Source organism: Leptopilina heterotoma, unplaced genomic scaffold, assembly GCF_015476425.1.
Source record: "Leptopilina heterotoma isolate Lh14 unplaced genomic scaffold, ASM1547642v1 Lhet_66, whole genome shotgun sequence".
Lineage (NCBI taxonomy): Eukaryota > Metazoa > Arthropoda > Insecta > Hymenoptera > Figitidae > Leptopilina > Leptopilina heterotoma.
In genome coordinates, this window is record NW_025111153.1 from 1,083,254 (window position 1) to 1,094,837 (window position 11,584).

The 11,584-nt window shown below is 21.8% G+C and overlaps 1 protein-coding gene across 1 annotated transcript; it reads left to right on the forward strand.

Moving 5' to 3' along the window:
- The first annotated feature begins 1,512 nt into the window (after window positions 1–1,512).
- Window positions 1,513–9,294, forward strand: LOC122510080 (tryptophan--tRNA ligase, cytoplasmic). The gene is made up of 3 exons (XM_043624488.1): window positions 1,513–1,782; window positions 4,703–5,640; window positions 8,431–9,294. Exons 1-3 carry the CDS (start codon window positions 1,650–1,652, stop codon window positions 8,593–8,595), a joined length of 1,236 nt encoding a protein of 411 aa, XP_043480423.1. The 5' UTR covers window positions 1,513–1,649; the 3' UTR covers window positions 8,596–9,294.
- Window positions 9,295–11,584: the final 2,290 nt, after the last annotated feature.

An 11,584-nucleotide genomic window follows, 5' to 3' on the forward strand; every position in this document is an offset into this window, starting at 1 on the left:
TAAAATTCAATTATTTTTTTAATTTTTAAATAAAAAATTATTCCAAAATAATTAATAAAAAATAATTTTTTCTCGATAGTTTTTTAAAAATTAAATTATTTAAGAAAATTAATTCTAAATCTGTAAAGTCTAATTATTGTTAAAAACAGCAAGAGTTTGAAATATATAAAATCTTTTTAATGCTCAAGAATAACATTCAGAATTTTCTTATGAATTGTTGAAATTGAATATTATTCCAGCACTTTTGACAAAATTTTCTGACTTTTTCCTGATTTCCCGGAATAAATTTAGAAAAATAGTGATTTTGTGTAGAATTCTTCTGAATAATTGAATTTTTGAATGTTAATGATATGAAAATAATATTAATTAATTTTGACTAGAAAACTATTAGAAACAAAATAACAAATAAATAATTAATTCTAATTAAATGTAATTTATTTTTGATTATTAATAAGTCAAAAATAATGTAATGAACATATTTTTCATTATCGTCTCATTGGCATTCACGCTTTCATTAATTTTCATGTGACATGTAATGTAAAAATTACATTATTGTTATATATATATGTTAAAAGTGAAACAAGAAACTTAACGCGCGCTTTAGCGCGCGTTATTTGTGCTAGTAATAATAGTAACTCTTATAGCAGCGAAAACAATGGAATTTCTTTTTATTTGTATTACCTTCTAATGAATAAATAATAAAAAAAATAATATAAAATAGGTATTCTTGTTTATAAAAGATTAAACAAAAAATAAAATTTTTAACAAATTATAAAAATAATATGTCATATATGTAAACTACTTTACCCCCACAGCACTGAAACTTTCCAAAAAATTTATTAAATATTTACTTGCAATGTTCGGCATATTTAACTGAAAAGTTTAGTGAAAATTGTGTAAATATTTAAATGTCCCGATTAAAAAAATACTTATAATTAGGCGAAAATGTAATTTAAATGTTCAGGAAAGTTTCGCGCTAAACATTTATTTAATCGGGACATTTAAATCTTTACACAATTTTGACTAAACTTTTCAGTTAAATATGCCGAACATTGCAAGTAAATATTTAATAAATTTTTAGGAAAGTTTCGGTGCTGTGGGGGTAACCGCTTTTTCTATTCATTGCATTAAGTTCAAAAAATTTTTTGTATAGGTAAAAATAAAAAAAAATCCAAAAATAATGTTTTATTAATTAAATATTTTTACAAAATTTATGTTTAATAATATTTTTGTAAACAAATTTCCTTTATTGTTTAATATTTCTCTGTATATTTCCATTATAATATTTTCAAAAAGTAAGTGTAATAATAAATAAATGTAATAATTATAATAATAAACAATAAAAATAATGACTTTTATTATAAATAATAAATTTTATTATTTTTGTTGCTCATGTACATCCCGTTACTTTACCATAGCGTTATCCACTTTTTGCACGCAAACGATGCAACCTGTTATGGTTGGCCATGTCCAACATCGAGCTGCGATTAATTTTTTTCTACCGACAAAGGTGTGAATGCACCTTTAGTATCTTGTTTTAACAGCATGGGAAAAATCTAAGCACTTAATTCTCACTTTTATATTTAATTTATTGAAAATTAATAATTATAATATAGTGCAAATTGTAACTAATAAACAAACATTAAAATATGAGTACAGAAATAGGGATTGAGAACTTGTCGATCGACGCCAACGGGGAAATTCGAAATGACGATATTGTAACACCTTGGTGTGTTGAAAGTGTGTCTGGAAATAAAGGGATAGATTATGATAAACTTATTGGTAAGCGAAAACATGTAAATTCTTTTAATGTTTTGTTTTTTTTCTATGTATTATTGTTAGGTTTGGAAATATTTTTTCCCAGAAACTTAAAGTTTTTCAAAATAAAAAATAACCGGCAAAATCAGAATGATCATATGGATACATAACCTTAGAAACATTTCTTGCGTTGATCATTCTGCATATGGATTAAAAAAATAATTTAATATTTATCATTTTATAGTACTATGAAGAAAGTTAAAATTTTTATTAAGTTTTCTTTGTTAATTTACTTTGTAATTACTTTGTAATGTTAGTTTTACAGTTTCTGTACAATTTAATTTCAAACTATTTTTAAAGTTTAAAAATCATTTCTATATTCTGAAGTATACTCAGATTTGATGAATTAAATATATCAATTATAGCAATTATATTATCTAGTTTGATGAATCAGACTTATTGTTAATATTAAATAAAATTTTTTTAATTTCAAAAATTGTTAAGTTTGAAAAAGTCAATTTTACATGAACTAATCTAATCGAAAATTTTTCAAAGAACGTATAAGTCATTCTTGTTTAATTATTAATTTTTAATTATAAATATAAATATAAAATATTAAAAAAATAATTAATTATTAATTAATCAATCTTTTAAAATAGCTTTTTTAAATAATTTAAATCGTGAACAACTATCATAAAATAAATAAGTTATTTAATGAATAATTTTACTTTTTAATATTAAAAAGGTTTTCAATTTGAAATTTTATAAAATTTCAATTTTTAATGAATTTAATTAGACATTTTTAAAAACTTAGATTTTTGCAAAATGTTAATAATTAAAATTCTTCAAATTAGTTAAATTTTTCAATATATATTTAATTAATTATCAAAAATAATAGATTTATAGAACAATTTTAGTTAAAAAATTTTAAAAATTGAATTGAATAAAATTCAACTATTTTCAAAAATTTTAATAAAATTCTTTTAAAAATTTTCCTCATTTCAATGATTTTCAATATCTATTACAGTTTTAATAAAATTCCCTAAAAGAATTAAATTATTTAAAAACAATTTTAATAAACTTGAACGCAAACATTTAATTGTTTTCATAAATAATAAAAATTTCACAGAAATTCAAATATTAGAAATATAATTTGCATAAATTTGTTCATAAGAAGTAAATTCTTTGAAACTTTTTTAATAAAATTCTTCGCAATTATTCAATTATTTTCATAAATAATAAAACTCATCGCAGAATTTCAATTATTTTTAATACAATTTTAATCGAATTCCTTGGAAAATATTATTATTAAAACTTTTATTAAAATCTGTCAAAAGAATTTAACTATTTATAAATTTGTTGATAAAATTCTTTATGAGCATTAAATTTTAAGAAACATTCAATTATTCAATAAATTATCTATGTTTGTATTTAAATAATTGAATTCTCGTAGAATTTTCTAATAGAAATTGATTTAAAAATTAATTTCAGTTAAAGTTTTAGATAATAATTGAATTTTGGAGAAGTTACTAATATTTGCAATTTTTTTGAATAATTGAATTTTGAAAAGGTTTTAAATGAAAATCATTGAAATTCTTAATTTTATATATTTTTAACAAACAATTCTATAGAAATAATTCCTTTGAAAAAGTTTAATTGAATTTTTTTTTGAAATTCTTTCAAGTTTTTATTTTCTAATATATATATTTAATTAAAGAATTTTCTAATAATTGAAATTTCACGTAAAATTGAAGTGTAAACAAAGGGATTTAAAAATTCTCAAAGAAGAACTTTTTCAAAAATTATTAAAAATAATTTATTTAAAGAAGAATTTTAGTTAAAAACACTAGAAAAAAATTTAATTTTGAAGAAGTTACAAATTATTGCAGAAATTCAATTATTTTCATGAGTAATAAAGGATATTTATACTGTTCTCTAAATTTTAATTACCTAGTTAAAAATAATTAAAAAATAATTATCGAATTAATAGAAATTTTGTAAAATTCAACTGAAAATAATTAAATTTGTCAAAGAATTTCATTAAAAACTTTTTAACAAATCGAATTTTTAAAGTATTTGAATTTAATAATTGATAAATAATTGAATTTTATAAAGAGTCACATTCTTATGTTCAGAAATAATAAAATTCATCCCAGAATTTCAATTATTTTTAATACAATTTTAATCGAAGTCTTTGAAAAATGTAACTATTCTAAAAAATGTTATTAAAATTCGTCAAAAGAATTCAATTATTTAAAAATTTGATTAATAAATAATTTGAAAATGAATTTTAGTTTAAATTTTAGATAATAATAGAATGTGAAAATAATTTTTAAGAAGTTACAGTAACAATATTCTTATAATATAAAATAATGATTTTATCACTCAATTATTTTTAATTATTATAAAACATGAAGAAATCGATCACTCCGAGTCTTTGACTCCGAGTTACATATTTAATTTCAAAAAGGTTTGAATTTGAAATTTTTGAAAATCTTAATTCCTATTAAAAAAATAATAATAATTTAATATTTATTTAGAAAAGAAGTTATTGATGTTTTTGAATAATTTTGCAATTAAAGAAATTCGTAAATAAATGTAACAGAACATTTTTTTAAGTTGAATTTTTTCCTTTATTTTCTAAAAATTCAAAAATTTTATTTTTCAATTAAAATAATTGTAATTGACAAATAGAATTTATAAAAATTTTTTTCCTTTATTTTTAGAAAACTTAAAATTTTATTATAAAGCAATATTGTAATTAAGAAGTAGAAATGATCCAAATTATTTCCTTATGAAAACTGAGAATTTCTATTTAAGTATATTAGAATCTTTTCAAAAATTGTAAATTTTGAAAAACTAAATTGTGTTTAGTAAATTTATTATTACATTTTAATATTTTGCGTTGATTTTGTTTGAACTAAATAATATCTTTGTTCAATAGTGCGCTTTGGCAGTTCGAAAATCGACGATGAGCTTCTTCAAAGATTTGAAAAAGTCACTGGACAAAAACCTCATCATTTTCTTCGTAGAGGAATTTTCTTTTCTCACAGAGATATGCATACCATCCTGAATTTGTATGAACAGGGGAAACCATTTTATCTTTACACAGGACGAGGTCCAAGTTCAGAATCAATGCATATCGGTCACTTGATTCCGTTTATGTTTTGCAAGTGGCTGCAGGATGTTTTCGACGTTCCCCTTGTCATTCAATTAACCGACGACGAGAAATCCATTTGGAAGAACATTAAACTTGAAACTGCAATTGAACTTGCATATTTAAATGCCAAAGACATAATTGCTTGCGGCTTTAATATTAAGAAGACATTTATCTTTTCGAATCTCGAACATATTGGCAACAATCCTGCCTTCTATCAAAATATGATAAGAATTCAAAAGTGCGTTACCTTTAATCAGGTAAAAGGAATATTTGGATTTGGCGATAGTGATCCTATCGCAAAAATATCGTTTCCTCCCACACAGGCGGCTCCTGCTTTTTGTAGCACATTTCCGTTTATTTTTAAAACATCAAAGGCACACTGCCTGATTCCATGTGCGATTGATCAGGATCCTTACTTCAGGATGACGAGAGATGTAGCTCCAAAACTTGGCTATCCGAAACCGGCCTTGTTGCATTCGAGCTTCTTCCCTGCATTGCAAGGTTCCAAAACGAAAATGTCTGCCAGCGAAGACAATTCTGCCGTTTTTCTAACGGACACTCAAAAGAATATCAAGGACAAGGTGAACAAGCACGCGTTTTCTGGCGGACAAGCGACTCTAGAGGAACACAGGAAACTTGGAGGCAACTGCGATGTTGATATCTCATATCAATGGCTTACATTTTTCCTGGATGATGATGAGAAATTAGAGAAACTCAGAGTTGTACGTATTTTTAAATACTTAATTACAATGTGTTACAAGGCCTTCTCTTTTTTTCATTGTAGATAAATTTTGATAGCACGAAAGCCAGGCTTTGCACTCATCTACTAAAACCAACTATTTACTACTTTTTTACTTTATGCTACTATTTGGGTAGTTTTTTTAGATTTCATCGACTAAAAGCTACTTTTTTGTATTTTTTGAGAATTCTACTTTAAATTCGCTAATATTACAAATCAGAAAACTAATCTCAAAAATTATTATCGAAAGATATAAATAATTTAAAAATTCAATTATTTTCAATATCTAGTATTTTCATAAAATTTCGCAAAAAAATTCAATAATTTAAAAAATAATTGATAAAATTCATTCAAAATTCAATTATTTTCATAAATAATAAAATTTCCCAAGGAATTCAATTAATTTAAAAAAGCATTTAAAAAAAAAAAAATTCAAAAAAATCAATTAATTTAACAAAATTTTTGATTAAATTCTAAGCAAGAATTCAATTATTTTCATAAATAATAAAAGTCATAGCAGAATTTCAATTATTTTAAATTAATTAAATTCATTTAATTATTTTAAATTAATTAATCGAAAAATTTATATTTTTTCACAAATAAAGTTTTCCACAAGAATTCAAATTATTTTTTGTTTTGAAATAAAATTTTGATAATATTTATTATATTTCGAAAAACTTAATTAGGTATTTAATAAAATGTTTATAAAATTCTTATAAAGAATTCAATTATTTTCAAAAATAACAAAATTTTTCACAGAAATTCAATTCTTTTTAAACAGTTTAATAAAATTTTTTGCTATACATTCAATTATTTTCATAATAAATAATAAAATTCTTTGCAACTATTCAATTATTTTCGTAAACAATAAAATTCATCCCTGGATTTCAATTATTTTTAATACAATTTTACAAGAATTGCTCAAGAAATGTAATTATTCTTAAAAATTTAATTTCTATTCTCAAAAAAATCAATTATTTAAAAAAAATTTTGATTAAAATTGTTTGGAAGAACTTAATTATTTACAAAAATATTAGAATTTTTCACAGGAATTTAATTATTTTCAAATATGTTAATAAAATAAATTGAAAGAAATCAATTATTTTAAATACAATTTTAATTAACTTTTTTTTGAAATAATTTAATTTTACTTTTAGATTTTAATAAAATTCTTTCCAAGAATTCAATTATTTACATAAATAATTCTTCGAAAGATTTCAATTATATCGATAAATAATAAAATTATTCCCGAAAATTCAATTATATTGTCGCATTTTAATATAATTCTTTGCAAAATTCAATTATTTTCATAAATAACAATATTCACAACAAGAATTCAATTTTTTTAAAAGTAATAAATTTCTTCTTGGAAATTCAATTATTTTTAAAAATTCTAATAAAATCGCTTGCAAGAATTCAATTATTTTCATAAATAATAAAATTCTTCTCAGAAATTCAATTATTTTTGAAAATTTTAATAAAATTCTTAGCAAATATTTAATTATTTTCATAAATAATAAAATTCATCGCTGTAATTATTTTTAATACATACAATTTTACTTACAGGAATTGTTCGAAAAATCTAATTATTCTTAAAAATTTAATTTCAATTCCAAAGAAAAAATCAATTATTTAAAAAAATGTTTTTTTCAAATTCTTTGAAAGAATTCAATTATTTACAAAAATATTAGAATTTTTCACAGGAATTCAATTATTTTCAATTATTTTAAAATACAATTTTAATTACTATTTTTTTTAAATAATTCAATAATTCTTTTAGATTTTAATAAAATTCTTCGCAAGAATTCAATTGTTTACATAAATAATTCTTTGAAAGAATTCAATTATTATTAAAGATAAAAAACAAAATTATTCCCGAAAATTCAATTATTTTGTCCCATTTTAATAAAGTTCTTTGCAAAATTCAATTATTTTCATAAATAACAATATTCATCACAAGAATTCAATTATTTTCATAAATAATAAAATGCTTTTTAGAAATTCAATTATTTTGAAAATAATTCAATAAAATGTCACACAGACATTCAATTATTCTCAAAAATTTTAATAGAATTCTTTGTAAAATTTAATTATTTTTAAAAACTTTTTGCAATTCAATGATTTTCAATATCTACTATTTTCATAAAATCTCCAAACAGAATTCAATTATTTAAAAAATTTTTTGTAAAAATCTTTGTAATAATTCATTTCTTTTAACGGATAATAAAAATTTCTCAGGAATTCAATTATTTAAATTAGAATTTGCATAAAATTAGTGGAAAGAAATAAATTATTTACACATTTTTATAAAATTCTTCGCAAGAATGAAATTATTTTTATAATTATATTTAAATTCTTTCATGAATAATAAAATTCGCTGCTGGAGTTCAATTTATTAACAGGATAAAAAAGAAGTAAATATTTTTTGTCAGTTTTGTAAAGTTTTTAAAACTATGGTTTTGGTCTTTAAGCTTAATTTTTCGATAACTACTTTTTTGAGTTTGAAAGCTACTTTTTGCTACTTTCTTAAAATTAATTATTGAGTGCGAAGTCTGGAAAGCATTAAAAGATAAAATTGAAATATTCAAGCTTGTGAATTTGCACGCATTTTGCAATAGAAACCCCATTGTTCTTAAAAATTCATAATAACAACACTAGTTAAAAGAGTAGATCTTTTCTAAAGTTTATTTTTAATCTAAAATACTTTTTATAATAGTACTTACTTTTTTATAATACTTTTTTAATAATAATTATTCCAATTATTATTTTTCAGGGATATACATCTGGAGAAATCTTAACTGGTGAACTAAAGAAAGAACTAATTTTACTGCTGCAAAAACTTATAGGCAGTCATCAAGAAAACAGAAGTAAAATAACTGATGAAATTATAAAAGAATATATGACTCCCAGAGATCTCGGATTTGTATCAAAAGCATAACGTCATATTATTTCTAATTAATAAGTTACACATTTTTATAAACAAAAGATTTTAAAACAAATGTTTTGTTTTTAAACGGATTTAACGATTGTTAAATACTATTAGGCTAAGTTAAAAAGAGATTATTTTTTTAATTAAAATGTTCTTTTTATTATTAAGAAGTACTATAAAAAATGAGTTTAATCGGTTACAAAATCAAAAGAAAATTTTTTTTTATTGTAAATTATTTTTACTATTTTTTGTGAAACTTTGATTTGTACATAAAAAAATTCATTTTACAATTCAAAAACCTTCTTTTTCGGATTTTTCATGTTATCAGCTGTGTTAAAATAAAAAATAACTGATTTCCGAATTTTTAAAACATCAACATTTTCAATTTCTTGATGAAAATTATTTTATAAAGTGGAGAGACTGTTCAAGACTTATTAAAAATAAGAATTGTTTAAGTTATTCTTTCCATAAGTATTAGTTTCTCAATGGAGAACTATTTTCAATTAGTACATTAATTGTTCACGCGAAGTCAAAAACATGTCAATTACTAACTAATCTTTAATTTACATTTGTGAAATCAGCTATAAGTGTGATTCTTGTACAAAAGTCAGCTTTTATAATTTAAAGATTAGTAAAATAATTCTAAAATGTTCAATTTTTTGTATTAATTTTAATGCTAAAAAATAAATGTAATGGTTTCTCATTTTATCTTTTTAGTTTATCTTTGTTACCAAAAAAGTGGCGTTAAAATAATTGCATCATGTTCAACCCAAAAACATATAGGATGGTAAACAGTTTAATTTTTAAAGATGTTAGAATTTTTATTTTTTCACCCGTTGGCTATTTTTGTTGTTCAAAATTGTAAAATAAGCTTAGAAAAGAAAATTAACGTTAAAAAATATTGAAAGTTGTGAGAAAATATTAATGTTTAATGTTCAAATATTAAAACTTTTGACATTTTTCGAAAGCCCTACACATATAATCTTTTTGAAACTACAGTAGAACCTCGATTATCCGAACCTCTGTTATCCGAACCCTCTATTATCCGAACCGAAAATCATTTTATCCGAACTTCTATTATCCGAACTTTTTTTTGACCTCCCGAATCTTTCAAAGGAAAATAACGATATTTATGCCAGAAAAATCTTAAAAAATTCTCAATTCTATGTTTTATTAATATATTATTATGAATTAATATATATTTACGTATATATACTGATGTATATTTAAAAAATGGATTAAATGAAATATATATATAATTCAACTGTTAATTTTTTTACTTTAATTATATAAAAAAAAGTTAGTTCGGATAATCGAGGTTCCACTGTATGTGTGTTTACATAAATTTATGCACTGACTGCAAAAATCATAGTTAAATTTGTGAGTTAACTTATTTTCTTGGAAAAAATTATGATATACACGGAAAAAAATTAATCTCTAAATTAGAGATTAAATCTGAGATTTAGGCATAAACTATCACTGGAATCGGACGTAAGATGTAAGCAGATCACTAAAACTGAAATTTGGTATTATATATCTAATCCGAATATTAGTATTGTGAAGAACACGTATTTCTTATGCCTAAAAATGATATTAGGAATCTCAAATTTTATGACATACAGTGCCGCTCAATAACTTTTGCCCACCCGACAGCGATTGAGAGCTGTACAAAAAGTTTTGTATTTTGTTTATTATTAAAGATAAAAAGCTCAAAAAGGTCTCTTTTTAAAGCTCTTTTCCTGAGCTTTAACACTGTATAAAATAAAAATTAAAAAAATTAATTTGTTAATGTTTACAAAATGTTATTGCAACATAAAATTTTTCGTTTTTTTTTGTTTTTTTTAAAGTGATACAGTTTGTTAGGAAATGGTCGCATTTTAATCCCACATATATTTTCTGAAAGCTAGTTTTATCACCTTTAAAATGCATTTTTTAAAAATTTTATACGATAATTTTTAAGAAAAATATGATTTTTTGTTTAAAAAAATAGCCATTTTTTCAATTGTTGATAACTTCTGCACATAAAAAGGAATAATTTATGTTCTTAAGAATTTTTTCCTAAAGTAACCGTTTTTGAGTTATCAGCAATTGAAAAAAATGGCTATTTTTTTAAACAAAAAATCATATTTTTCTTAAAAATTATCGTATAAAATTTTAAAAAAATGCATTTTAAAGGTGATAAAACTAGCTTTCAGAAAATATATGTGGGATTAAAATGCGACCATTTCCTAACAAACTGTATCACTTTAAAAAAAACAAAAAAAAACGAAAAATTTTATGTTGCAATAACATTTTTTAAACATTAACAAATTAATTTTTTTAATTTTTATTTTATACAGTGTTAAAGCTCAGGAAAAGAGCTTTAAAAAGAGACCTTTTTGAGCTTTTTATCTTTAATAATAAATAAAATACAAAACTTTTTGTACAGCTCTCAATCGCTGTAGGGTGGGCAAAAGTTATTGAGCGGCACTGTATGGAACATATGTTCTAAACTATCAACTTACTTGAATAAATTCAAATCTAATATATTATTTGAATAAACAATATTAAAAATTTTAGTCGTATATTTATATAATTCTTATTTTTGTAATAACTCGATGTAATAAGAATTTATAATTTATCACAATTTAGAGTGAGAATTATTCACAAAATATTTATATTGTTTTCCCTGTATGAACTATACATTGACAAGTATAAAAAAAGTAGTTGGATATTTTTAAAACACAATACGAATTTTATATTTTTATTTCATTTTTTTGTTTTAACGGCGTTGGAAGGGTTGGAAGGTCTGTAAAATTTGTAGGTTACAATTATCGCCTGATAAAATACGACACTGACTGATTTAAATGACGTGAAATAGGTAAATAAACATTTTTCAACCACTTTTTCTCTAAACACAGACACTTTTTACAAAATAGGCCAACATACAACGAGTAGGAATCTTCTTAATTACCTATAATTTCAAAAGATGGTATGAATTCATGCAGAAACGCGGTTG

Excerpts from the sequence above, each read along its gene's own strand:
- LOC122510080 (XM_043624488.1), top strand. The coding sequence starts at position 1,650 with ATGAGTACAGAAATAGGGATTGAGAACTTGTCGATCGACGCCAACGGG. Across the intron at positions 1,783-4,702 it reads AGATTATGATAAACTTATTG|TGCGCTTTGGCAGTTCGAAA; the intron begins GTAAGCGAAAAC and ends TTTGTTCAATAG. Across the intron at positions 5,641-8,430 it reads AATTAGAGAAACTCAGAGTT|GGATATACATCTGGAGAAAT; the intron begins GTACGTATTTTT and ends ATTATTTTTCAG.